Genomic DNA, 27,188 nt, shown 5'->3' on the forward strand with positions numbered 1-27,188 from the left:
CTCGATTGGAACGAACTTAAAAAATACAATTTAGCAGTTCGACTTGCAAGTTATTGCAAATTAATAATTAGCTTTGCAAACTCTTGCAAGTTAATCATCTTTTGCAAGAAACTCGCAAGTTCCGAGTATTTAAATTTTCGGCCTTAACCCGGGTATTAGGTCAGAACATGACGTGCAAACTCACTTTAGCGTTCTTGTAAAATCTGAAATTTCGGACAGATATCGTGCACTTCCTATGCGCACGATATCTGTTTCACATAGGAAGTTTTGTTTTGTCTGATACTCTAAAAAGCGTGTAGGTTTTTTTTCTTTCATGAATAGGAAAAATTTCTGATACAGTATGCAAGTATGGAGATCTTTAGATTAAAAAAATTAACTGCTTGACTTTATCTGCGAATAACAGACATTTTCATATAAATCTGCAACCCATAAAAGTTGTTACCGCTCTCAAGAGCAAGAAAAAAATAGGATTTCAATGAAATGTTTTCGCGGCCGAAAGTTATATTTATTTTTTGAAACAATAGTGTTCACGATTAAAAGGTCTCTGTATTGTCACCGTATACGAAATTATAACAATTAAAAATTTTTTGGATCAAAGTTGTTTTCTATCCGAAACTAGAGTTTTTAGCTTTTCTCTGGAGCCTTTGTTATAACAGAACTGGCTTATAAAATGGGCTGCAGAGAAAATTTTTTTCAAAATTAAAACTGCCTCCACTTCTTGTAAAATATGGAAATTTTAACATGCTGACCAAGCAAAAAAATAATTTCGTTATTACAGTTGTGGAATTGCTATCGGTAGTCGAAGCAATTCTGAATTTTGCCTGAACAGAGACAGACGGTCTTACAAAAGACACGAAAACAAAACAAAAAAAAACCAACTGCAAAGCAAATGAAGCCTCAAAACCAAGGAATCAATAGCACGTACTCTATGGAGAACAAACTATTTGAAAAACTTTGGACTGATTTTGCGACATATATACTGGCACCTTGCAGCAAAGACGCATGAGCACACGTCAAAAATCCAGAGAGCAAATTTGTGAATTCGGGAGCAATATCACTCCACGTAGAAACGATATTAAACAATATCATCTTCCAACAAGACTCAAAGCGGAGGAAAGCGACTAAAATTATGCTCTTTTTTGAGCTTTTTTCTCGCAATATAGACGTAGATGAGTTTTAGCTTGATTTGCTAGGCACGTACGTTCTAATAGCCTAAGTCAGGTAATTACAGCAAGTGTTTGCTCTGCAAATTTTGCTCTCAAATTTTTGATCAAAATTCGCACTGGGAATCACTAAATAAAGATCGCTCATCAAAAATAGCGATTGACAGAAAGCATGTAAAATGCAGAAACACGATTAATGCAGAAACGCGGATGGAGAAACGCAATTAAAAGATAATTTTCATGTTTCGCTCTCTTTTGTTAAATAATCGTTTCATGTAAACAAAAACAAACTCTCCCTCTGAATACAAAGAATATCAGTGATGACCGGTGGCCTCGTCACAGAATTTGTGCAAACTCAGTGATCAATATAGTGATGCATAATAAAACTGTTTTGAAAAGCTGACATCGATGCTCGCTATCGAAACAAAAATTTGTTTTTGTTTTTTTTGTTTTCTGCGATTTTCACAACAGGAGTATATGGGGGGAATGGAGAAGCTGAAAAAAAATGACAATATTTGTCATAGGAACAAACTGGAAATTTGGAATGTTTTTGATCAACGGTTAATGCGGAGTTATTTAATCTTTTCGGTCCAGCTGTTTGTTGATTAGCCAAATGATATTGGGAATAGTGTTTCTGAAGTGCCTGATAACATAGAGGATAACAATTGCGTTGATGACATTGAACAACCTCATCCACACCTGGCCAATGTTTTCCAACTGGTCCAGAAGGAGGAAGAATTTCTGAACAGACACTGCCATCTCCGAGTTTGAGAACGAAATTTCTGCAAAGTTCAACTTGACAATAGCTGCTACCAAAGAAACGTTTAAATATTCATGCTACTCGGCCGTTTGCACAAAATTCTATCAGAAACGTGCAAAGTACTGAAATTATGCAAGGTAGATGCTGAATGCGTTGAAATTTTTTTTCAGGCGCTGAATGTGCAGAATGAATTTATTTTTAGCACTTTTCACAACAATTCTCTCAAAATTTCAGCTGAATTTTCAGCACATCTCTTACATAATTTCAGCACTAACAAAAATCCTGATCTCAGTACTACAACACATTTCTTATAGAAACTCAACATAACTTATAACACATTCTTTACATAATATCACTACTTCATAATTCTTTCATAAACTCAGCATTTAAAAAATGAGAGATTTGCTGCGCTTTCAGCCCATTCCTTACATTGTTTCAGCGCTTTTCTTACTAAAATTTGGCACAACTTTCGACACAATCCTTGCATAAATTCAACAATGCAAAATTTCCGCAAATTTTCGGTATATATAGTTCAGTGCATATATTGCAGTACTTATATTAGTTCAGCAGTTCGGAAAAAAAGGAGAATTTTAGAGCTTTCAGCACATTCCTTCCACAAAAATATTACGTCCAACTTGATTGCTCTCTATTGCTTATAACGTTGGTCGACTTTCGCAATTCTGAAGAGCCGCTAATCATTCAGAAGTCGGCGCTGTTTTTTAATGATAATTCATATTTTTGAAAAATAGAACAATTGAAAAGTGTGGCATTTTCATCTTTGCTAACGGATGGAAGAAAAGTACACTTATTCGGTTTCATTGAATCAAAAAGTGTTGCAATATAATCCAGCTGCAAAAACTGCTTTATCTTAAGATTTGTTAAAAATTCTTAAGTCTTTTGGAAGTTTTCGAAATTACTGAAAGTACTGAAAATTTGAACTTCGGCCAATTTTGAGTTTCCTTAAATAAACATATCCCTGATAAAAAAGGAACACTAGACAACTATTGTAAAATGTATGAATGTTCCAGCGATCGCAGCAGTCTCTGATGGGACTTTCGCGTGTTCAATTTATTGTCTGATCAAACTATTATTGTGCGACTAGTATCCAATACGGTGAGACTTTCGTGCGTTTGAAGGAACAGAAATATGAGCACTTTTGGTCACTTCTGATCAGATATTTCAGACCATGTATTTCCGTGGTCTGCGCTTAAATACGGCGTGAAGCGAGATCTTTTGGGACTGGACTCCTCAAAATTTGCATTCAATTTTCAGCATTCAATTTTAAAACACAATTATGCTCATTAATAATAACTCAGATAAAACTGTAATAATTTTCTCATTATGGACACATTAGATTATGAGTTTTATAATAAAATACAGAAAAATTGATGAAGTTGAACTTGCTATTTGCGATTGTGTGCACGAACATAATCGCTACCCAGGGAAGCGAGAAGATTATGTAACAGACACTGATGAGTCCAAAAGCATATGCCAGAGTACTGCGTCTGTTGTCAACAGCTGTTGGCGCTGACTGCAAAATTTCACGCCAAATAATTGCATTCTTAAATTTATTAGCTCGTTGGAGAAAAGAATTTACAAAATTATTAACGGCCCTTAGCCAACAAAAATTCAAAATGTAAACTCAGTTCGCTCTAAAGCGTTTCTCATGAGAAAAAAATTGGTAGTGGTATATCAAATGACAAGATATTTTTGCGTCCGAGAGAAATGAAGTGATTTTCGCTGTTATATCATTTTCAAAAAATTTTCTTTCTTATGAGGAAGAAAGTAGAAGAGAGAAATCCTTTCTCATAAGAACATTTTTTCGTAAGATTACTGGTTCTTTTGAGGACGAATTTTTAATGAGAAAGAAAATACAATTTTTTGTCTTCGATTGAACTCGGGTGCCATGTGTCACACCATGTTTGAATGATTTGTTTTTTATTAAAAAATGTGTACTGTTATATCTACTGCCAATAGCTCAAACATCTCATTAAAAAAATCCGACTAAAATTCAAGAAATTCCCTATAACAAACTGTCCAATTGCGTCACAATTAAACGGTCAGCCTGCAAGATTTGGGATTCTTTTGCGAGATACTGCAATATTTTTCCTTTACCGTAATATTTGCAAAATTCTTGCAATAAATTTTCCAATTCTTCTTCTGGCAAAAATCTTCTTGAGGCAAGATTAGCGCATTTTTGCGAACTGTTGTGTTACCTTTTCAATAAATTATTTTCGAGATCAAGGTGAATGCAAGCAAAATTAGCTCTGTTAAATTTAAATTATTTGCCACGCCAGAATCTTGCAAAAAAAGCTATTCTACCAATCTAGATGACGGGGAGCATGCTGGGGGAATCGTTTTCTCTTTTTGTGCTTCATATAATATGAATTAATTGATAAAGGAAGCTTTACCATCTTCTGTATTTGATAAAAATATTTTAACTGCTCCTCCCGTTTTTTTTTCACTTATCGCAATCAATTTTAAACTATTTTAGGTTTCGTTTTACTTTAAGAATTGAATTTCCGACTTGAGGTTTTAACTACTTGTCATTACTTGGATGGAAAAATTATCTGAAGTTTTGCAAGAAATTGCTAAAATATGGTGAATTTCTTACAATTTTTTATTTGCAAAGAAACACATAATATTTAACTGAAACGCAGAAATATGGCTATAGCTTTCTAGGGAAAGTGCTGCAGTCCGTAGAAAAATCATAAACTTCAGCTCACTTCCAAACTATTCTTGTTTCCACTGAGCCTCAAACTAAGCTGTACTGTTCAAAAGTGATCTCTTTATACACTATGCCAGTGGTTTCTGAAATTATTACATCTTAATTAATTGATTTAATTTTACAAAGCTGTTTTGTGAGTAAACACTTTACACATTGATACTCATTTTTTTAAATCAATTTAATTCATTATAAATTAAGGAATCAGTGCAGAACAGCGCTAGAATATGCCAAACAATTTTCATACTCGCGCTGAATTTTGACCGTAATTCTTACTATACAAACACTTTTTTCATCGTTTTAAATTGTAGACAATTAGATTTAATTTTTTTGAAAAATTAACCGCCTTCAAGGCATTTCAAGGAAATCAGAGTCACTCTACACAATGTCAGCCCTCTCTACGCATTCATTGCAGCCTAATGAGCTGTAACACTAATAATATCTCGACCCCGTAGCAAAGAAAATTACGTGTACCGTTAAGTGTTATCGCGGTGTCTGAATGCTCAAAATTTCAACTATCCTAAGAAACTGTAATTTAATTAGGCCCATTTGGAATCAACACTGACAAAGAATTGGTAGTTAGGTTATGTTTTCATCTTCATGAATGCATTTTTTAGAATACTCTATAATCGTCATGTTCAACACTGCTAAAAATTTTAAGGTCTACAATAACTATTTTTAACAGTGTTGCCTATCGCATTCAGCACATTCAGCTGGTTAAATAAAAGTATTTATAGCCAAATCAAGAAGCATATTAAATTTTTGTAATTATTTTAATTTCCAATTATGAATACAAAAACAACAATATGAAAATCTTATTGATTGAACCGCTTGAAACAGATAAAAGCTTCATGGGTTTTGCCAATAAAATTTTTGTATAATAGCCAAAATAACCATCCCTTAAACTACTGTGCCAACGATCCCTTAAGCTGCCTCTTCTCATTTCTTTATTCATTTTGATTTAAAATTATTTGTTTTGTTTATAATTTTTTTAGAAGAATTATATGTAGGTAACCCGGAGGTTGGTGGCAGAGTAAATCAACGCTGAATCAGTATAGAGACACTATGTTTTTTAGGTTTGTCAGTACTCTGTTCTTGTCCCAATTTACACGGGCCAGTTTTGATTTTTGAGCAAAATCTTTTGCATGAAAAATAATATGGTCAGCTTAACTCCCGCCAATAAGGTTTTATTTATATGCGATTCGAACTTCCGCGTGGGTGCTTTTAAATTTTATTTTGAGCAGCAAGTCGTAACCACTAAGCTAAATGGGCTTTGTGGCAATTGCCTGCAAACCAGCTTATATGTAAGTAGTGTGTATACACTTCTATAGTAATTACCAGTTATAAGCTACGATAGTATGACAATACTCTGCTCAGACTGAAATATCGGGCATGAGTAATTTTCAGACTGTACAGGATAGCTTTAGCCTCGGCTAACTCCATGATCTCAATATAATCATAAAGAAAAATAACTGCACATAAAGAAACTTAAATTATTCTGGAGATGCAATGTTTCAGAACTGAATTAAGTTTTTGCACTTGAGGTGTGCTGGATCAGCGCTGAAATGCTCTGAGACTAAAGTCCGGAGAGCCACTTTACAATGTGCTAGATATCGAATTAAGATCAAATTGAATGGTGAAAAAAATAAGAATCAGTAAAAAGCGCTACGTGCTCTGAAAAACTTTTTAAAATGTGCTTTACTTTGAGCTGAAATTTTTGATATCTAAGCTTTTTTCTTAAATCTTGCTTGATGTCCTAATGATGCTCAGTCATCAATCTTACAAGACAAACAAATAAAAAATAGTAACAAGTTCATCACAAAAGTATGCTGAAACCATGCTTTTATTTTCCTTAAATTAAACCTATCTATTCGGAAAAGATTTTTAAAAAAATATGCCCGTGATGCAGTCGCCGTTTTCGGTGCTGGGTCAATTTCGAAATCGGTTTCGCGCTCCCCAGTTTTTTCACGTTTTCTTTCCTCTTCTGGTTTTGCGGGTCGTTTTCTCAGCTGCCTAAATGTTTCCGCATAAGCCACCGAAGTGACAGTCATAGCTGATACTTTCACGAGCAGGAGCAGAATACTTCCCAAACTGAATCTCACCAGGAAACAGTGCTGAAATTTAAATCATCTTTGTGAAATCGACTTATATCGGAAAAGACACTGCAATTAATTGATTTCGCAATTGCCCGGTCTTTTTTGGACAATATTTGGCGGTTGAAAGACTGTGCGTCGATTTATGAGAACGTTATGGTCGATTGTTTTACTTTTAACAGACTTAAAGTGGACTTATTAAGGAAAAAATGAGAAACAACTTCCATGGTCGATAGTGTATTGTCAACAGATATTCGGAATGAAAAGACGTGGTTCTGATCGCTACTGTAGTCCTGGACCATATAACTAAGGTAGATCCACATTGACTTTTTAACCCCTTACATAAGGTGACCTATCAACCTGGAACCGTACCTGTTATCGGTTAACTTCTCCTAAACAAGGTCAAAACCCACATAATTAAATCGCCTATGTAACCCGGGTCGAGGTTTAGTAAAAAAAGTGTAAGATTAGCGGTAAATAGCGGTGAAAAAAAAACTTTTTTTTTTCACCGCAAAGCGCCGGCATCTTTTAGCGTTGAATGTAGTGAATTTTTGCAAGATTTGCTTTTTTAGCAGTGAAAAACTGTTTTTCACCGCATTCTCCGGATTTCTTACTAAGAAACTGCCGTATACGGGTTCGAACCTCTCACCTCCTACATGTCAACAACTTCTCATTCCGTTGCTCCATCTGTCACTTACATCAAGGATATCTCCTGTGAATTTAAGATAAGGTTTGAAATTAGTGGTGAAAAATTGTTTTCCGATAAAAAGTTTTTTTCAACGCATTCTGCTGATAGCGGTGAAAAATGTTCTTTCACCGCTTTAGCGGTGGAAATAAAATCGCCACTCAAATTTTTTTTTACCGCAATATACGCCTAGTGCGCAAATATTACACTTTTTACTCAAACTCACCGAATATCTTACATGTTTTAGCAATTTTTAGCGGTGACACCCGGGAATGATTCGTGCTCAAAATTGCTGAGTTATAATCTAATATATGCAAATTTAATAAATGCAAAAATCTAATATATGCTGAGCATTAATAACTCTTAATGTTTGAACAATCTTCGAATTGAATACGGCCTTTTCTCAAAAAAAATTATTATGTGCTTTTGTTTTTTGCCTTTTGTTGCATTCAATTTATTCACATCCCTTCGTACACCACAATTACTGGGTTTGGGCTTAAAATTGTTCCTGAGTGAGACACATGTTCTGACCAAACTAATCGCCTCAAAACTGGTTATCCGAAATTATTCAAAAACGGTCCTTCACGCAAATAAACGGATTTCTCTACTATCCACAAAAAAGTTTCGAGTAATTGCAAAAAAAAAAAACATTCAGCCCAGTTCGAGGTGTCACCGCTAAAATTTGTCAAAAGATTTAAGGTTTTCAGTGAATTTGAGTAAAAAGTGTAAGATTTGCGCTCAAGACGATGAATGCGGTAAAAAAAACTTTTAGGCCGTGAAATTTTATTAACCGCTTAATTTGTGAAAGAACATTTTTCACCACTGACAGCAGAATTCGGTGAAAAAAAATCAGAGCTACGAGCAGAAATCGGTGAAAAAGGATTTTTCACCGCTACCAGCCAAATGCGGTGAAAAAAAATTCACAGGTAAACAGGCAAATCTTTCAAATATTCACCGCTAAATTCAATCCTTATCTTAAATTCACAGGAGATGTCACTGATGTGAGTGATAGATGGCGCAACGGAATAGGAAGTGGTTGATATCAAGGAGGTGAGAGGTTCGAAACCGTGTACGGGAGTTTCTTGTTAGTAAGAAATCCGAAGAATGCGGTGAAAAAAGAATTGTCGCTAAAAACCGCAAATTTTATAAAGATTCACCGCATTCAACGCTGAAAGATGCGGGCGCTTTGCGTTGAAAGAGTTTTTTTTTCATTGCTATTCACCGCTGGTGTTACCTTATTTTTTGAACAAACCTCGACCCGGGAGTTGTTCAGTATTTGAAAGTTGTTTCAATACTAAATCTATGTTTTTAGTGTAGATAATTTTGATAGCTCAACTTACTTTGAGTAACAAATGCAGTCTAAAGTTCTACTGAAAATGAGCGGAGAAAATTTCAACGTTTTCTGTGAGTCATACACTTGTCGTTAACTGATGCAAAAAAATGAATTGAGCCCGGAATGGTTACTGTAATAAAGTTATTACAAATTGTTTAAAATTAGTTTCAACTTTCAACGTTAGTGGCGTAGGAAATTTCGATTTTCTGAAACAATAATCGAAATATTTTCTTAATTGTGAATTAATAGAAAACCAGAAGTTACTACATTAATTTTTTTGAAGCAGCATGAATTCTAAGTTTGAATTGTCGAAAACTTTTTTTCTAAAGGACGCAATTGCAAAATTTTCTAATATAACTGATTTTTTAGAATTTTTCAGTTGTTACAAAAACAAATGAAAAGTGCCGTTCCGCCTCAAATGTCATTTTTTTATCAAAGTCAATTGTGATAATTCAGCTCATTTTGAGCACCTTTTATTTAGCAAATCCGTGTACAATTTTTCCATCCAAGCACTATAAAGCTGTCAAACTAGAATAATGAGACAAACAGCAGTCTGAGTTAAATAAAGTCCAGAATTTAAGAAAGTAAAATGGCTTGGAACAAAACAAAACGAAGGAGGTTCTCATGATCTGCCACTACCGGGGTCAGTGGCAGATCATCAGAACTCTTGATAGATTGCCTTTAGAACAGTGTTTTAGAATATTGCTTTTTTGTGAACATTTGTTTGATAAGATTTTGATAAAAACACGCTAAAACAATTTCGCCTATCTTCATCCGTGGGTCGGATTTCAAACAACTTGTGGCTGAAGACCATCCAGAATAATGAAGAGACAGCGGTTGTAAAAACCAATAAGAAACCCAATTAACCGCTGCAGCGGGGGTATTAATAGGCCGCAATTTGATAAGAAGGACCCCGAGGGGAACTGAACTTAACTAAATATATTGTATTAGAACATTTAATAATTTAAATTTCTCACTCTTGTCTCCTTTCCGAGCGGTTTAATATTAAGCAAGGCCATGTCTCCTCCAATAATCGGAACTTAATAAATGTCTCCATGGACAAATCCCTTCCAATTACCTGTTAATCTATTTTTTGCTCGCCGCAACAGGGTTCATAATTTACATAAATGCTGATTGAAAAGCATCGCGAGAGGAGTCTTAATTCTATTGTGTTTTTGAACGGGTCAAATTCAAATTTTGTCAAAAAAATCATTGACGGGTCTTTCTTACAGATACTTATCGGACCCAGTGTGTAATTTTGCGACAGGTTTTTCAAATCTTTACTTGTATGCAAGTTCCCTCAATATTAGCCGAAAGGCAGGCACTGACGCAATTGCATTTCAGGGCAGCTATAAAGGAACGAGTTTTTAAAATATGCAAATAGTTATTTGACAAAAATTTTCTTACTTTTTAAACATTTCATAACAAGGTCTTCCCTTTTTCGCTTTTCTGATCTTCGGACGTAATCGTCGAGGGTCTGTGAGGGATAGAATTCATCGATCCCATACTGTGATTATAGATTACAAAATGATTGCAGTTAGAGCAATCGCGAATAATAATTTCGCACTACGCGTAACGCTAAATTTTTGTCGGACTACCCGCATCAGTTTATTTTTGGGATGCGGATCATGAAATGTGTGGAAGTCGGATATTGATGTGGATCAGTGAATTGATGCAATAGCTGACCTTCGGAACCAAGCAAGTAAAAGTTGTAGCTTATCGCGGCGTAGAAAGGTTCTACAAGTAAAGTTTTTATCCACCCAAGGACCATTACGGGGCTAAAATTTTGCGTGCAAGTACAAAACAATCTCAAAGTGTTGAAGAATCTCGCTTTCAATAGAGAAAGCATTCAAGAATTTGTAGTGGGGAAGAAAATCTGAGGTGTGAAGCATAGCCGCAACAAAGGCTCTTTTAAGCAACTGAATTGCTCCCCTAATCTCTTTAATAAAGAACCACCAGCGTCGTTAAATTTTTTCATGGTATTTTGTGACATTGTGAAGTAACAATCTCACGGTACTTGTTTTTAGGGGAGCAACGATTGGGGGTTACTCCAGCAACCCAACTCCAAACTAATAACAACTATAAGGGGCTCAATTGACGAATTGTTAAATTTTAAAGTGATAATGAATGTTTAACCTAAATCTAACGGTATATACAAGGGTTAAGAAAGCTTACTGGCAAAATAGGCTATTGGGTGATCATGGGCAAGATTAGACTGTAAATTTGTCATTTTTATTCGAGAATGTGAATTTCGCAGAAAAGGAGTCAGCATCTGAACAAAAGTAGCAACATCTCGGAACATTGAAGTAAAATTGACCACAAAAACGGGGATAGACCAATTTTCACGCTGGACCCTGCGTTTTGTCATTCGGATTCATCGCTCACCGGTTCTGCAGGAAATGAACACTGAATACCCAGTGGAGTGTTGGCAGTAGCCGTTTGATTTTTGGAGCGTTGACGTAACTTTTCAAGGGCTTTTGGTATTATTCTTTAACTTGCGGGCTAGACTGGAGCTCGGTGAGTCTGATATCCCGAGCGTTGAAAACCGGCAAATATGCTTTTTGAACGGCCAAAAGACTTTGAAATCGAAAAAAATTTGTTAAATTGGGACAATTAGTGAGATAAAACCCACCGCACTCAAAATTAATGAATACCGAGTTTTTAGTTGCGACACCCACAACCTCTTTAATACTTTTGAAACGCAATCAACACGCAAAGGTATTGCTTGGACACTAAATTTTGCGTGCAACTAGTTGGCGCCCTACCTTTTCCAAATAACTTTACCCGATAAATTTTTACCCCTTAATCACCAGATATGACCTGTTGAATTTTAACTCCCATTAGAACAACCACGAGCTCGTTTTCTATAAAAAAATAGTGAAAAATTGTGAGTAGAAACACTTTTGAATTACAATTGTTTTTGTTGCAACCCCGACACCTCAAAAAGATATTGTGACCCCGAATTAACATTTGGAGGTAATTTGTTTTTTCGAAAACAGATTTTCATATAGGGGAATTGCGAGGAATGGTTGAAAACACCTAGCGCTCAATGGTTGCAAATAGGTCTCTTTTTGGTTGTTATTGAAAACAACCTAAATTAAAAGTAAATATCGTCTCCAGTCTAATTTTCTCAAGTATTTGAGCGAAGCTGATATGAATTAGTTGTTTACTTTGACATCGTATTGCTTTTTAACCAAACAAAACTCTCACGTGGTGTGTGAGCATGTGATAGTTGAGATGTTGAGTTGGTCGACATTTAAATCTAAGGTTAATATATTTCTTCGAAATTAAACAATTAATTGAAGTAAATAGAACGATTACTGCGCGAACGGAGAGCGACAAGCAATTTTTGTATCGAGAGAAGGATTTTTTACACGGAAATAAGTTGTCTATTGTGAAGAGACCATTTGAGATTAATATTGTTATGCCGGATCAAGACAATTTTGCGAGGAAATTGGAGTTTCTGGTTTGTAAATCACGGAGTAGTATGTCATATTAATCTGTCTGCGACTGTTTTTTTTCAATACCGCGATTAAGTTCTTCCCTATCTGAATTTGATTCAATTGTGGTTAGAAGGGGTAGTTTTTGAAGTTACTCTTGACAAAGTTGGAGTGGGTTAATAAGTGTCGACAAGAGTGAGGAGTGGAAATAATGATAAGTTAAAAGAAGTACCAATTTCAACATTCTGTAAATTTTAGTAAAAGCTTTTTTGACCGATCTTCTAGGCGCAAAAAATCAGCAACATATAAAAAAAATCAGAAGACGACACTAATTTTTTTGAAAACCGCGAAGATTAGAAAAAATTGAATAGCTTAAGCCAATGGGATGATTGGACTAGTTTTTTAGTCACTCTTTTGATGCCACTTTCATTACATCAGCAGCGTCGAGTGGATTTTGTCGGACTGAATTTTACTGCATCGAATTTACGCAATTGAGGAGTTAGCAAACAGCAAATCAAAGCAGAGAAGAATTTTTTTAACACGAGAGACCGATCAGAACTGTTTGGTAAAGTTGGTAGTCATTACATTGCATAGCAAACGCCAGTATTTTTCTTTTCATTCGACTAATTTATTGCCACCACTGTTTTCTCGCGCTCTTCATCTAGCTTGATTAACAACAAAACAAATAGGGGTTTCCGCATGCACATTTCAACTGTTTTAAAAATATGCAGTACTCAGGGGGAGAAAGAATATACGTTATGGATTAGTTGTGCATTTGTTTTTTTTGTCGAATTTCAAAAAAAATAAGTCGAATAGTATCAAGAACGTCGAATATCTAAGGACAAAAATTTTCTTTCAATTCGAACACTTCGTTGCTGGATCATTTAATACAAGAATAAAAATCATAGAAAAGAAATAAATTTTTATTAGGCGAAAATGAAATCCAGTATTTGTGTGTTTGCTCCTACTTTAATCAGAACTATTTTCAAAAGTTGACTCTGTCTTGAATATGTCTTGAAAAGGCATCCAATCCTAAAACTTTTAAAACATGGTTATGTTGTACACATTTTTATTTTTTCAACTTGAACTTATATGTACTGCAATATAGGAAAAGAAAAATTTTCAAGATGTTTGAGACGCAAGAAACGGGGTTTGGGGCGGTTTTCCCAAGTTTACAATTGATATTGTACCTTAGGGTCTTTTGGCGGATTACAATCTGATGCCGGGTTTCAAATAGGTAATGTCCTACCGAATAAAAACAAAAAAAACATAAATGGTAAAACATTTTCGAAAAATAGAAGTATGATTTTTGGTATTCGTACTTGGGTCATATATGACTTCTTGGTAATCATACAAGGATCATATATGATTTCTTTGGTTTCATAAAAGGATCATTCTAAGAAATCAAGCATGGACAGTATGAAATCATATATTATCCTTGTATTAAATCTATGAAACTTCAACCCGGGAAGCCTTAAATGTGTTACGATCCTAGCTCTTACCTAAACTTGCAATTGGACGATCCTACCTAAACTTGCCATTGGACTTGCCCAGTACTGTTATTTACTTGGCGTTTAGTAAGGGTATGTTCATTTTTCAGTTTTCCTTGTTAGGGGGGTTCAACCTCTTTTTTCAACCTTGGAAACAAAACTGGACTGCATTTTGAAGAAAAAAATTTATAATTTTACAAATACATTTTGTATAGTTTTTGCTAAGTGAAGTAAAAATCCACTTTGATCACGCAAATAAGATTGTAGCGATAAAGATTTTGATAAAGCTAATTCAGGAACTATCTTACCTCACAGTACGCAAAAGGTTTCTCGTAAGCGCATCATCAACAAATGTTTCTTAAGCTTTTTTAGTTTATAAGTCAATCAATCTTTTTAAACTTGCTTGGCCTTATTCTTACACCACCCCGGGTTGCTCATCATACACAATTCTTAGTAGTCATACTAGGTCATATATGATTCCTAGTATTCATACAAGGTCATATATGATTTATATGATTTCTTAGGAGTCATACAGGGATCATATATGATTTCCTAGAAATCATACAGGGATCATACAAAGAATTCAAAACCTAAAAACTGTATGACTTTCATTGTTTTTGATGTTGAAAAAATTTCCTGGAAATCAGACAAGGTCACATATGACAGATTAAACATTGATTGGTTTCACAAATTTCCGTATAATGTAGTCAGAGGACATAATAAAATTTTATATCGCATTTGCATTTCATATTTGATTCTTTTTGTGGCCGAAAAGCATAACTTTCCAACTTAAATACATTCAGAAAACAAATTTGAGGTTATATGTAAAAAAGTTTCCAAAATATTTTTTTATAAATGAGCATTTATAGGTATAAGCTGGCTTCAGAGAATATCAGAACTTTATTTATGTAATTGGACTTACTCATTAATTGCGTGCCCAACTTTGCAAATGATGCTGTACGTTTGGGTCTATTGGTGAATCACAAGGTGAGTCCTTGCCGAATGAATTTTTTAAAAAGACATAAAGGGTTTAACAATTTATGAAAAATAGATGTATGATTCTTGGTATTCATACTAGGATCATATATGATTTCTTTATAGTCATACAAGGTTCAAATATGATTTCCTAGTAGTCATGTATGATTTCTTAGTAGTCATACAAGGATAGTACTAGGAAATACGTTATGATTTGTGTGATACCATATACGATCCTTGTATGACTACTCAGAAGTGGTGACACGGGCATTCAAATTATTAATTGAAAAAGTACAGTGCTGCAAAAAAGTTTTAAAAATATCATCTACTTTATTGAAGACAATGTATGTAAGTATCACTTCAAAAGGTGCGCAAAAATTGATCTGCATGAATTGAATGAGAAAGCAGAATAATGAATAATTTTTTCCCATATTTGAGTAAATTGACAATATCGAACTTGTGAGATCAAGCGAATAGTTTTATTTATCAACGCAATGTCACTCAATCAATCAATCATGGGAAATGCGGTTTTGATTTATTTGTGATAACTCTATTTGTTTGCTCCAAAATGAAATTCTGAGCAACAAAATATAAACAACCTACAATAAAGTGCAACATTGTTACTCAAGTTTCCATTGTTAATCAGTTCCTATGCACAAAAATTGTGATTGAAAACGTTCAGATCGGTATCAGCAAATTTACCTTGATATGGTATTGTGTCAATTTTATTGCAATTTATCGATTATCTGCCTCAATCGGGTTTGCGAATTTGATATATCGCAAACAGTTGATCTTCTGTAAAGAATTCAAAAATAGGCCTCTAATCGTTTCCTGGTAGATCAAACTTGAGCAAAATTATTAATGCCGCGTACTATAGCACCGCATAAGTATTAGAAAAAAAAACGAAGTACTAATTCTTGAAAAATAAGACGTTTTAGTATTTCTGAAGTACAGTGTTAAGGCTTTTATCAAAAATTTTTCGTTGCCGTACTAAGACCCAACCAAATTGAATTTGAAGCCGTTATTAATATCAGAGCCAGACAAATGCTGTCAACCTCTCTATAATGATTAGTAAGCTTACAAAATTTTTTCTAAATTGGGCGACCTTGGGAGGTAATAAGTTGATCAATAATTACGAAAGGCAACGGATATAAATGATTCGGTTAAAATAGCACCTAAAAAAACGTTGTTTGAAATTTGTCGAGGAAAAGAAACAGACAAGACTTATCTCAATAACTTGATCAACATTTATAAAAAAACTTTTAAGTAATTCGTTGTGCTCTGGACGCAATGGTTCACACTGCGTGCAGTATTGCAACTAATTTCTCATTGATGATGCTCATTGAACAGGATTTCCGTATTCAATTAGCGAAGATACGACAGCGTCAGTATTTTCTAGGAAGAGAACAGACACCAACAAGAAAGTGGCAATCGTATATGCCCACTTGCGATTCTTTGTGGACAGGGCTACTTCTGCGTCAAATGGTCTGCATATTAGAATGTATCTTTCCACTGCCATTATAGAAACAATCACTAGAGATAGAAATGGACCGGCTCTTTCCGCTTCGCTTTAATAATTATTTATCTATTTGTTCAAAAAAATAATGTCAGGATCAAGCAGAACAGAGCCCTCCATATTGAAAGAGAGCCATTCTTCTTGTAACATCATGCAAGATAAGATCTTTGGATAATAAGATCTATTTTTACAATTCACTGTTCACGGAATCTTTATATATTGATTTTAAGTAGTATTTTGCAAAGAAAATGTGGTTGGAATGGTCACCCGGAGTTACAAATTCATTTTAACAGCTCAAATAATACAACCATAAACTCTCACCTGTGATGCCCAAATTATCTATTGAGTGAAAGATACTTGCAAATTGAGGAGTTTAAAAATCATTATGTAGAACCCATGATTCTTGTCATCACCTAACTTAGAATGCTTCTCGGCGCCAAGATAAAGATTGTGAAACTGTTTTCAAGGTCAATGCTTGACCTAAAGCAGATAAACTTGGTTCTTCAATAAATTGATCGATCTTTCACAATATTTAAATAGAATAAAATATTCACAAATGTTTTTCTTATGCTGCTTACTTTTATACTTGATCCAATTGCGTCGCGTTTGCCGTTTATTTGTTGGAGGTAGGAGCTTGCCTCGCGATTGCTAGTTAACTTAAGTAAAGCTTCGAGTTTTACTTTTAGTATCGGATTTCGAGCCGCGATTGACCTTTTGAATTTCTTGACTCATTTTGAAGAGCGATTTGCAAAATTTAATTACCACTGAAAGCTATCAGCGCAAATGAAAGAATGAAAGATTTTTACATTTTATATCACAAGAGGAAATTAAAGTGATCATGAGCTGATCACGAACAGCGGCAAAACAGAAAGTTTGCTGTCTGATACATGAACAAAATTTAGATCAAATCAAACTCTTCAAATAAAAAAATTTAAAGTTGTAATAAACTGAATACTGCACTGAACTAAATCAAATTGAACTAAATACCGTACTGAATATTTACACCAATATTCTGTCCCTGTGACATTTCCCCCTTTGTGAGATATGATATAGTTTATATTAAACAAAATCAGAACGTTAGTACTTAATCACCGGTTAAATAATTTTATAATATTATTTTATTAATTAAACATTTAGTTTGTGTCGGATTCTAAGAAATTTTTAATGAGCTTCATCATCTTGGCATTGTTCCGCCTCATACACAGTTATTACTTTATCTGTAGGTATATTCAGCTGGGGATCACAAGTCCATTTTTAGGTCGGATTGGGCTGTGATGCCATAACTATGAATGATGTGTCTGTAATTGGCATTTCTGTTGATTAACCGTGTGCAGATTGTATGTTTTCAACAACCGTTTGAGTCTGCTGACTCAGTGATTTTTGGTTGTGCTTATTTAGCGTTTACCACTTCTAATTGAAGAAGATTCAGAGTCCGACGTGTCGCCATTTTATATTGGCCTCTTAAGTTTCCATAGAATGGGGTCAGTTGCAGTGCAGATAATTTTATAGTTGGTTGGACTGGAGACGCTGCAATTTCATGTTCGGGACTGAATTTGAGAATTTGTGTTAAATCGAGTCTTTATTTAAATGCGTCATCGTATTTGGGATTGCGCTTTGGTAACCGCAATTTCAAGGCTCGTGCAACATTGCTTGTGGTAGATATACAAGGTCTAGCGGAAGAGACAAAACGATCATCGTCTGCTTGTTTTCCGGACCTCATAGTCTGTTTGCTTCCAAGATTCATCCTTAGATAATCGTTTTTATAGTATTGAAATTTCCGTTCCAGTTTTTTTTGTCAGTTATTTTGGGTAGTCTTTGTTCTGCTTTCTGTCCCAAATATGTTGTTCTTTCGTGTTTTGTGCCAAATTTAAAATTGTCAGAGTTTCTGAACTTGACCTCCACTTTATTTGGCTCCTTGATAACACTTGTGATGGAGCTAATTTACCCCACATCTAACAGGTGCTAATGCTTCATAAAGTCCGTCGAAGTTTTGTTTTTGTCTTCTCGTTGCTCGGACTTTTCGGGGTGTTTTTACTTGCACACTACGCTATGTCCTGGTAAATGGTCCTGAGACTCCTTCCGACCAAATCATTGGACTTTCTTTGTCCTGTATTATCTGTTGCTGGGCGTGCTCGTTGGCGTTCGTGGTGCAAACAACTTTTTACACTTCCAATTGTCCAAATAAAATTTAAATATTTGATTTTAGTTAAGATTTCTACTGTTTTGTTCAGTTGTCATATTAAATGCTGGTGTGTTATACTTTCGACCAAAATGCCCCTCAAATGGTGATATATTTGTTGTTTTTTGTTTTAATATCTCTAATTTGTGTAAAATTGTATGCATTGCATGTTGTTAAATAATTTTTTTTAGAGAACTTTCAAGCGTGATAATTGTTTTTTTATAGTTTGAATGAGACGTTCGACAAGTTTAATCTAATCTAATGGATCGTGGGACCTCGCGATTATATTTATATATATAAATATATATATATATATATATATATATATAAATATATTATATATGTATATATATATATATATATATATATATATATATATATATATATATATATATAATGACAGCTAGGAAAATAGAAAATTATTGATAATTGGGCTGGATGCTTGATTTACAATTTCTATTGTGGGGTATTTAGAATAAATATCTATGCCTACTAAGAAGTATTGTTATACTTTTTTTCGTTCAGAATAGGGCCATCAAAATCTATTTGTAATTCTTCAAAGTACAATTGATTAGTGCTGACCATTTGCTGTGCCGAATAACTGGTTTTCAGTTTTTACCATTATTCAGTAGCTTTAGCTAGTATATCGCCGTGGACGTAGGGGCACCAAATGTTATGGTCTGTCGATAGCATCGGGAACCTCCCCGGATGTGTTGAGTGGATGTCGTTGTGTGTTGAGAAATGCATTCTTATTTGACTTAGGAACGGCAATCCTTTCATGCAGACAAAGGCAGCTGCTTTTTACGCTCATATCCCTCCAGTGTGAGTGAAAGCATAGGATTATTTAATCAAATCTGGCTTCGTCATTTCATATAACACAGTCACGAATTTACTGAAGTTTTGCGTCCTATCCTGTCAATATTGCCTGCAGTTTTTTGCTGAATTTTCTTTTCATTGTATCCAACAATCTATGATCTTCTGCAGTTTCCAGTTCATTGGTTGAGGGGGTGGCATCGGTTGTTGATGTGCTTTTCGTATCGGAGGTCGTATTTGATGGCGATTGTCAGAAAATGCCAGAGGATTGTAATTGATGGCAATTTTCGGAGAATGTTACTCGAGTTTTGGTCGGTTTGATCACTTTCCACGAGGCATTTCTGACGAGGATGTTTTCTGATTCAATTTTGTTTAAATTCTTCAGTTCGGTTTAAGGGCAAAAAGCGAGTAATTTTTGAGTGCTTGGTATCTATAGTCGGAATTTTTTGCGCTTTAGATACTTTTCGGTGGTTAGTTTATATGGTATCAAATATGGAATTTATTGGACCTAATTGTACAGATTGTCCACATTCGTTGCTGCATGATTTTTGCAAGGCATTTGCAGAAAATTTGTTTATTGAATGTGAACTTTTACACGGACATAGTGTTAAGTGCAAATTGGGGGTTTGAATGTGATAAAGGCGGCGCGATTGAGGTATTTGAATTGTATTTAATGCGATCAGATGGTATTCGATTTTACGAAGCAATTGACGATGAGGATTTTGAATTCGGCAATTGCGATGCAACTAATTTATTCATTAATTGTAAAACATGGCTTGCAGTGATAAATGTTAGTAGTGCAAAAGCTTAGTATAATTTTGTAATGGGAGTATTATGCATTATTATGATGCTGAAATTTCGGAGAACTGGTGATTTAGGTTTAATCATCTGTTCAAATGAATGTCGAATTTTAGAGATAGTTGCAACTACAAAGTTTTCATCAGAACTTTGCAGAATTTTTCTTTTCTTTTGCAAAAGGGAATAGGGAAATATAACTGACCAAACCTATTTTCGCTCCTGGCATGTGCTCTTTTGAAAAACTTTTAAGATACTAGTCTATCAATCCATCGTGAAAGTCTGCTCTTGTAGGATTTGTTTGAATCTTGTTGTTTGAGTAATGACAATAATGCTCTATGGTCAGTATTCTGTGAATTCTTTACCATTAAGGTAGTATTTGAAGTAGTCAATGGACAATACAATTCCCGGCAACTATAGCTCATTTACACTTTATCGTTCCTCTGCGGTCTTCAGAAAACGAGAAGCGAAAGCAATGGGTTTCCATCCGTCAGGAATGTAATCTTCAAATGCATTGCCAAGTCCAGAACGTGAAGCATCACATTTTACTCTAACATCGAATTTTTAGTGATAGTTTTTGGTTGTTTTTTCGCTATTTTTGTCTTTATTTATATTAATTTGTTTGTTGTGCGTTTCAGACCTTTCAAATTAAGTAGATTTTTTAAGTAGTGGTCTTAATTGATTACATAGTAGTGCGAAATGTGGTATAAATTTACTTAAGTAATGAGCGAGAAGTGATCCGAGAAATGATCTTAACCGAGAATTGATCGTAACCGAGTACTGAACAAAGAAATTATCGTAATCGTTTATGTGTATTTGGAGGTGGAATTGCTAAAAAGGAGCTGTTTTGTTTTCGGGCTTTTGGGTGGCAAAATACCTGTCTGAGTAAAATTATATCCGAGTCACACAATTTCTGACTTAGCAAAATGACATTTTTGGAGATTGGTGCGCAAGTTGTCCTCACTTATTTTGTTTCGACCGTTAATGACATAATTAATATGGTCGGATTCTGATCCGGTTTTAACTATTAACATATGGTCTAAATGCAATTTGTATTTTGGAGGCTCATAAGTGTTTAATTCATTCTTTTTGAAATTCTGTTGGCATGTCAAAGACGCCGTAAAAACAGTTTGAAAACTCTATGTGCCTGTTGATTCACCACAAATAATATTAAAAGTACAATGTTTTGCTGTATCTTTATGTAATTTTAATTCAATGTACGTATATTAAAGATCGATAATTGAAAAATATACTTGTTTTGACCTGTGTATCTGTTAAAAGCTGGGAAATGGAATCAATTAACATTTCTATGTTAAGCGCTTGATATTTATTTTTATGAAAGGATTCGTTGAGATTTTTAGAGTACAGAGCTAGTTTTATGGAATGAGATTTCTTTACTGCAATCACGATAGGTGAAATCAAATTTTCATCATATTAATTTTTTTCATTGGCCCTTTTTTGCATTCTGTCAAGTTCAGCAGTAACTCTAGGTTGTAATTTAATCGGAACGCGACGATCTTTTGGGTGTTTTGCTGTGAACTTTTGATAAAACTTTAACTTATCGAGCTATGCATTGGATAATCCAACTCTTCAAACTAATTCAGGAATTTGCGAAGCTAAAACCTGTTTTTACTTTGCATGAAGAATTACCTATATTGCGAACGCATATACCCTTTTTATTGTTGTTAGACAACTGCTAGTCCGAGGCTATTGGGGGGTCCTGTCCCATGATGTTCTGGTGACCATCGTCTATCAAAGTGAGATATGCATCCTCACAAGACCAATCGTTGTATGTGACAGTTGTGACGAGTTCTCTTAGGGCATTAGTTGGATCGCTTGAGAAGTTTTTCAAGTCCTTCATATCTATTGAAGTGATCCATTGGGCTGTTGTGGTAGTCTTGAAGACGGTACCGGCTAAGCTTTTGGTAATGATGCTACAGACATTGCCGGAGTCGATCATTGAGATTGAAGAAATATTAATGAACTGTGTTTTGGCGTTGAGTGTTTCTAATTTGTTTGCCGTCTCGATTGAGAAAGCTTCAACATAATTGTCCAAATCAATATCATAGTTTGAGTTGCACTCTTGTTCGTTTGGTTCTCTGTAACTAGTTATGTAGATCACTGACTGTTCATCTTTACTTTTATCAGGCGTTGATTCAATTCGATTAACATTAGTTTGTTTTGATTGTGTTGTTTGGAACTGTGGCTTTTTTGGTTTTTCTGCAATTCTTTGCAAATTGATTGGAAATTCCACAGTTATTGCATTTTTCCTTTTTGCAGGGCAAACTTGGCGATGGTCATAGGCACAACGTTGCCCACAATTGGTGCATACCCATGTGAATTGCTATTTCCAACGCTTTAGTGGGTGTTACTGATTCCTTGGACAGTTCGTTTTGCGTCTCAAAGTCTGGCATGTTCAAAATGAGTGTGTCGCGTTTGAGTGTAATCTCTTCGTCACCCGTTGAGGAAACTTCCGTAGAAACTTTCTGTGGTTTTGAGGAGAAAAAGAAAAATCTATCGTATGTAATGTTAACGGTCTTTATGAAAGAATCGTCCATGAGTTTCCATAATTTATTTCATTGATTCCTTTTCGCTGAGAATTTTTGGGTGTTTACATTTGAAAGTTCTACGACCTGCTAACCCAATGCAGAGGTAGAGTAGATAATTAGATTTTTGGTCACAGGTATCCCACGGTTGGACCCAGCAAAGTAATCCGATTTCATTGATTTTTTTTTACTTTGTTCAGCCAATTTAATTTAAGTTGTTGAATTCAGATCTTGAGGTCCGTTTCCATTGCTTCAGTATGGTTTTCAACTTCCACCTCATTACGGGTTCTAGTGGGTAGACAAATCCTGAAGTTGGTCCGCTTGGAAAGGTTTCGAATTGGATTCCTTCTTTCGCTAGTAGAGCGAGTTTCCATTGCTGAATCTAATTCTCCCACAAGACAGATGGTGTTGTGGTTGCCTTCTCCCAGAAGCATCTACGTGAAAAAGTGGTTTCTTGCATCAACTGCTGACTGCGCAATGTTATGCGGCTCACTTTTATTCTTGATCCAATTGAGTTGTGATCACGAACAGCGACAGGAACTTTCAATTTGTTTATGATCTGAACAGACACCTTCCTGCCTGATACATGAAGAAAAGTAAGATCAGATGGAATTCTCCAACTAAAATAATTTAAAGATAAAAGCAACACAACACTGCACTGAATTCAATGAAACTGAATTAAAAATGGTAATTAAAATTGATGCCAATATTCATTCCGTACAGTTTTTCAAAATTATCAAATGATTTTTATCAAAAACTATGCGTTGCAAAAATCTACAGAACTTTGGATGGAACCTCATTATCATAAGACGCTGTAAACAACACAAGGTAATTGTCGAAACACAAAGTGAAGACAGAGCGAACAGTTTGCACAACTGATAATCTCATTGTATTGACTAAACGCATGAGTGAATAATTCCAGTGGTGAGACAAAATTGAACCTGCCTGCCTTCATATAGAAAAAGCCTGCAATGCAGTCAGAAGACCAGACATGATTTAAAAACTATGTAAAATTGAATAACAGATGATATTTTTTGGATAAGAAAACGTACTCATTTCTCAAAATTGTTTTTATTAGGGTCAGAAAACAAGAAGAAGCGGCTTTCAACCAAACAATTGGTGTCGCTCAGGGGCGCCTTGAGGTGGCTTCCTAATTTATGTCGCAGACCTACCAAACACTGCAGCTGAAATCTCAATACATTGTGATAACTTTGGGATGTATTTCAGATCACTGTTCAGTCAAATTATACAAGCCAAGCTTCAAAAATCACTAGACAATAATGTTAAAATATGTGACAGGCTCGAGATCAAAAGAAACTGCACCAAAACGATGTTACTCTCTCAAAAATCACATTGAAAAAGCAAAGTGTTTTTTATCTGCATATTAGTAAGAATTTTTGTATCCAAAACGATCAGATTTTTTGGAATGACAGTGATACAACACCTCAAATGAAGTAAAAACTGTTTAAAGATTGTAGCCAGAGCAAACGAGTGAAAATTCAATCTGTTGCTTCTTGAAAACTGGCTTCTTGAAAACTGAACAGGAAAACCTAATTTTGTACATGTCAAGGGTTATGACTAGATACGTTTTTATAAGCCAACGACTAGTGGCTTTCTAATTTGCAGCAGTTCTATAAAACTTGCAAACAAAACAAAAGAAATACTCAGAAAGTTTTGAAAATCCGCTCTATACAAAGTTCATCAGCTATATTAAGAAAGACATTTTGCAAGCATAAAAAACTTCGCATCCGATTGGTAAAAGACACAGTCAAGCAACCAAAACTGAACAAAACAGCATAAATTTTAAATAGCAACGGCAGAAATCCGACGTGCAAACGATCTTGCAAAAGCACATCAGACCTTGACGTTGGGCGAATGAAAAAACCGAATTCAATACTTCCAAAGACACTTTTGTTTTGTTCATATCTATTCTCTAAAAACCAGAGATCATCTAATATGTCCCAGAAAATCCTTTGGATCAGAAATGGATCAGAAATCCTTTTATCAAGTCTGGGATCATCAGGTTGCCTAATCTTCATATCCGAATTTGCCGCCGCTTCCTAGGCTTTAACTTTCATTTTTGGCGTCTACAAGCTCAATAAACTTCCTCCATTATATCTGCGATCAAACCTTCTCTGAGGACTCTTCTAATGAACAATTTTACGGCAATCTTCTGCCTCATTTTGGATACAGCCAAAAAACAAATAAACCGATTCACACCGTGTGAAAACACCACCTCTCGCGGAGGGCTTTTTCGTGTATTGCGCATCCACATCATTATATTCTCCTCAGTAATGAAATCTGAGACAAAAAAAACATAGCAGCGCAAGTCCTGACGTACAATTCAAAAAATTTTCATTGACTAAACAGAAAAAGTTGACCTAGAATTGACTATGAGTGCATTGAGAAAAACATTTTAAAAAAATCAGATAAAAAGAATAAGAAAGAAAAACAGAAAATCAACGTCAAAAAGCCGCATGTGAACAAAGAAACCACTAGCGAGATATGAAAATTTAATTCAAACAAAAAACTAGGCCTAGAGTGTGCTGTGAATGGATTGGCAAAACCATTTAGAAGAAAATCTGATCCAAAAAATTGAAAAAACAGTAAAAAATCAGAGTGAAATTGCCGCATGTGAACAAAAAACCACTACCAAGAAACTGAATTTTTGTTCAAACACCGTTTTCTCACTCTACTTTAAAATAAAAGCGAAAAAATTAACGCCGCAAAACCACTCGCTTTTTCGCTCCATTTCCTGTTTCGGCGTGACCAAAATCACTACACCAATTTGACTTCAAAAATCATTAAAATGTGTAAACAGATCTTAAAAAAAACATAGCAGGACAAGTCCTGACGTACAATTCAAAGAATTTTCATTGACTAAACAGAAAAACTAGACCTAGAATGGACTATGAGTGAATTGAGAAAACCCTTTTAAAAAAATCAGAAGCAAATTAAGAAAAAAAACAAAAAAACTAAGTCAAAATGCCGCATGTGAACAAAAGAACCACTAGCGAGAAATGAAAATTTAATTCAAACAAAAAACTAGTCCTAGAATGGGCTGTGAATGGATTGGGAAAAACATTTAGAAAAAAATCCGATCCAAAAAAATTGAAAAAACAGTAAAAATCAGAGTGAAATTGCTGCATGTGAACAAAAAACCACTACCGAGAAACCGAAGTTTTGTTCAAACACCATTTTCGCACTCTACTTTAAATTTAGAGCGAAAAAAATTCACGCCACAAAACCACTCTCTTCGCTCCATTTCCTGTTTCGGCGTGACCAAAATCACTACTTCAATTTGACTTCAAAAATCATGAAATTGTGTGAATAGATCTTAAACAAAAAAGACAGCGCCCCAATACAATTCAAATTCTTTGAATTTTAAAAAAAGACAGCGCCCCAATACATTTCAAATTCTTTGAATTGTAAAAATTCTTTGAATTGTAATAAACATGACTTCCTGGTTTCTTTGATTTCATATTTGAATCATGTTAAGAAGTCAAACAGTTTTTCGTAAAATTTCGCGATGGGAGAAATTGAGCATCTGTGAACAAATTTTGTTGATTTCATAGCCAAAAGTAAGCACACGAATGCGAGTTTAAAACTTAGAATGGTTTCGTTTGTAAGCCATTGCAATAACTGCTTACGATGATTCCAATCGGATAGTTGAAAAAATACTAATTATATATATTGAAACGGTTCCAAAAAGTTGAGTTCATAATATATGATGATGCAATATATTTTCTCTCAGATCTCAAGACGTATGCATTCAATTTTTCATTGTCTTACCTCTTCAAATCTTCCTTCTGAAGTTATGACAAAAGAAAACTTAAATTATAGAGGGAAAAACGAGTTTCGAGTCGGATGAACAGCAAAACATTCAGTTAGACCAAAATGATATAAAGGTGGTGCTATAAAGGTGGAGTATTAAAACTGCAGTGAAAACACAGTAAAACTAAGGATTCATTTGTTGATTCAGAACTTTTGGGTGACAATTGGAAACTTTACACAAAACGCGAAAAGTCTCTTTTTCACCATTGTTTCGAATCAGATGCTTCATAGTGGATGAAAAACTTTACTTGGTTAGAAAACGTGCCCAAAACATTCTGTGTGCATTCTGCCGTTCAAAAAACATGAACAGCAGAATGCATATGCTCTTTTTTTATTAGAATGCCTTTTAGCTTCTCAAACTTCAAAGGCAGCTCTTCGGAGAACTACAAGAGGCATATGTCGAGAGCAAATGAAGTTTCCCAGGTCGAGGTGTCCAGACCGAATTGAGCTCTGATCAGACTATCTTCGAGCGCACACATAATCTCGGTGCGTTTGAATTACATGGTCTGGAAAAGGCTTCGAGCCCACTTTTGTCTCGTCAATGGTATGGAACTTGGCTGATCACAGGCAGTTTCAGGCACACACTATTCTGATCAGAGGCCGATTCAAGCGCACACTTGTCTGATCATTGGCCAAGTCGAACAACATTGAAAGTCTGATGGGGTTAACCAGAACCAAACCGTCCAGCTGATAGCAACTGCCGGTCCCCTTATAAAAAGATTTGGAATTACTGTAGATAACGACGTTTTTATGCAAAGCTATGTAAGTTAATCTATTCAGCTAAAAAACACGAATTAATGGTTTTGCTCAATACTTTTTACAGCACTTGGGCTTTCTTTTC

The 27,188-nt window shown here is 34.9% G+C and overlaps 2 protein-coding genes across 2 annotated transcripts in view; one reads left to right on the forward strand and one right to left on the reverse strand.

Moving 5' to 3' along the window:
- Positions 1–1,934, forward strand: part of LOC142340279 (glycerol-3-phosphate phosphatase-like) — a 34,370-nt gene extending 32,436 nt beyond the window's left edge. The window contains exon 3 of the mRNA XM_075390853.1: positions 1,773–1,934. Coding sequence (XP_075246968.1) covers positions 1,773–1,934 — 162 coding nt within the window. The remainder of the gene's footprint in view (positions 1–1,772) is intronic.
- The window catches only part of LOC142339158 (transitional endoplasmic reticulum ATPase-like), a 622,037-nt gene that overhangs the window by 395,842 nt on the left and 199,007 nt on the right, over positions 1–27,188 (reverse strand). The gene's annotated exons all lie outside the window — the stretch shown is intronic.

The sequence above is a fragment of the Convolutriloba macropyga genome, chromosome 5 (genome assembly GCF_964194025.1).
Source record: "Convolutriloba macropyga chromosome 5, txConMacr16.3, whole genome shotgun sequence".
NCBI lineage: Eukaryota > Metazoa > Xenacoelomorpha > Acoela > Convolutidae > Convolutriloba > Convolutriloba macropyga.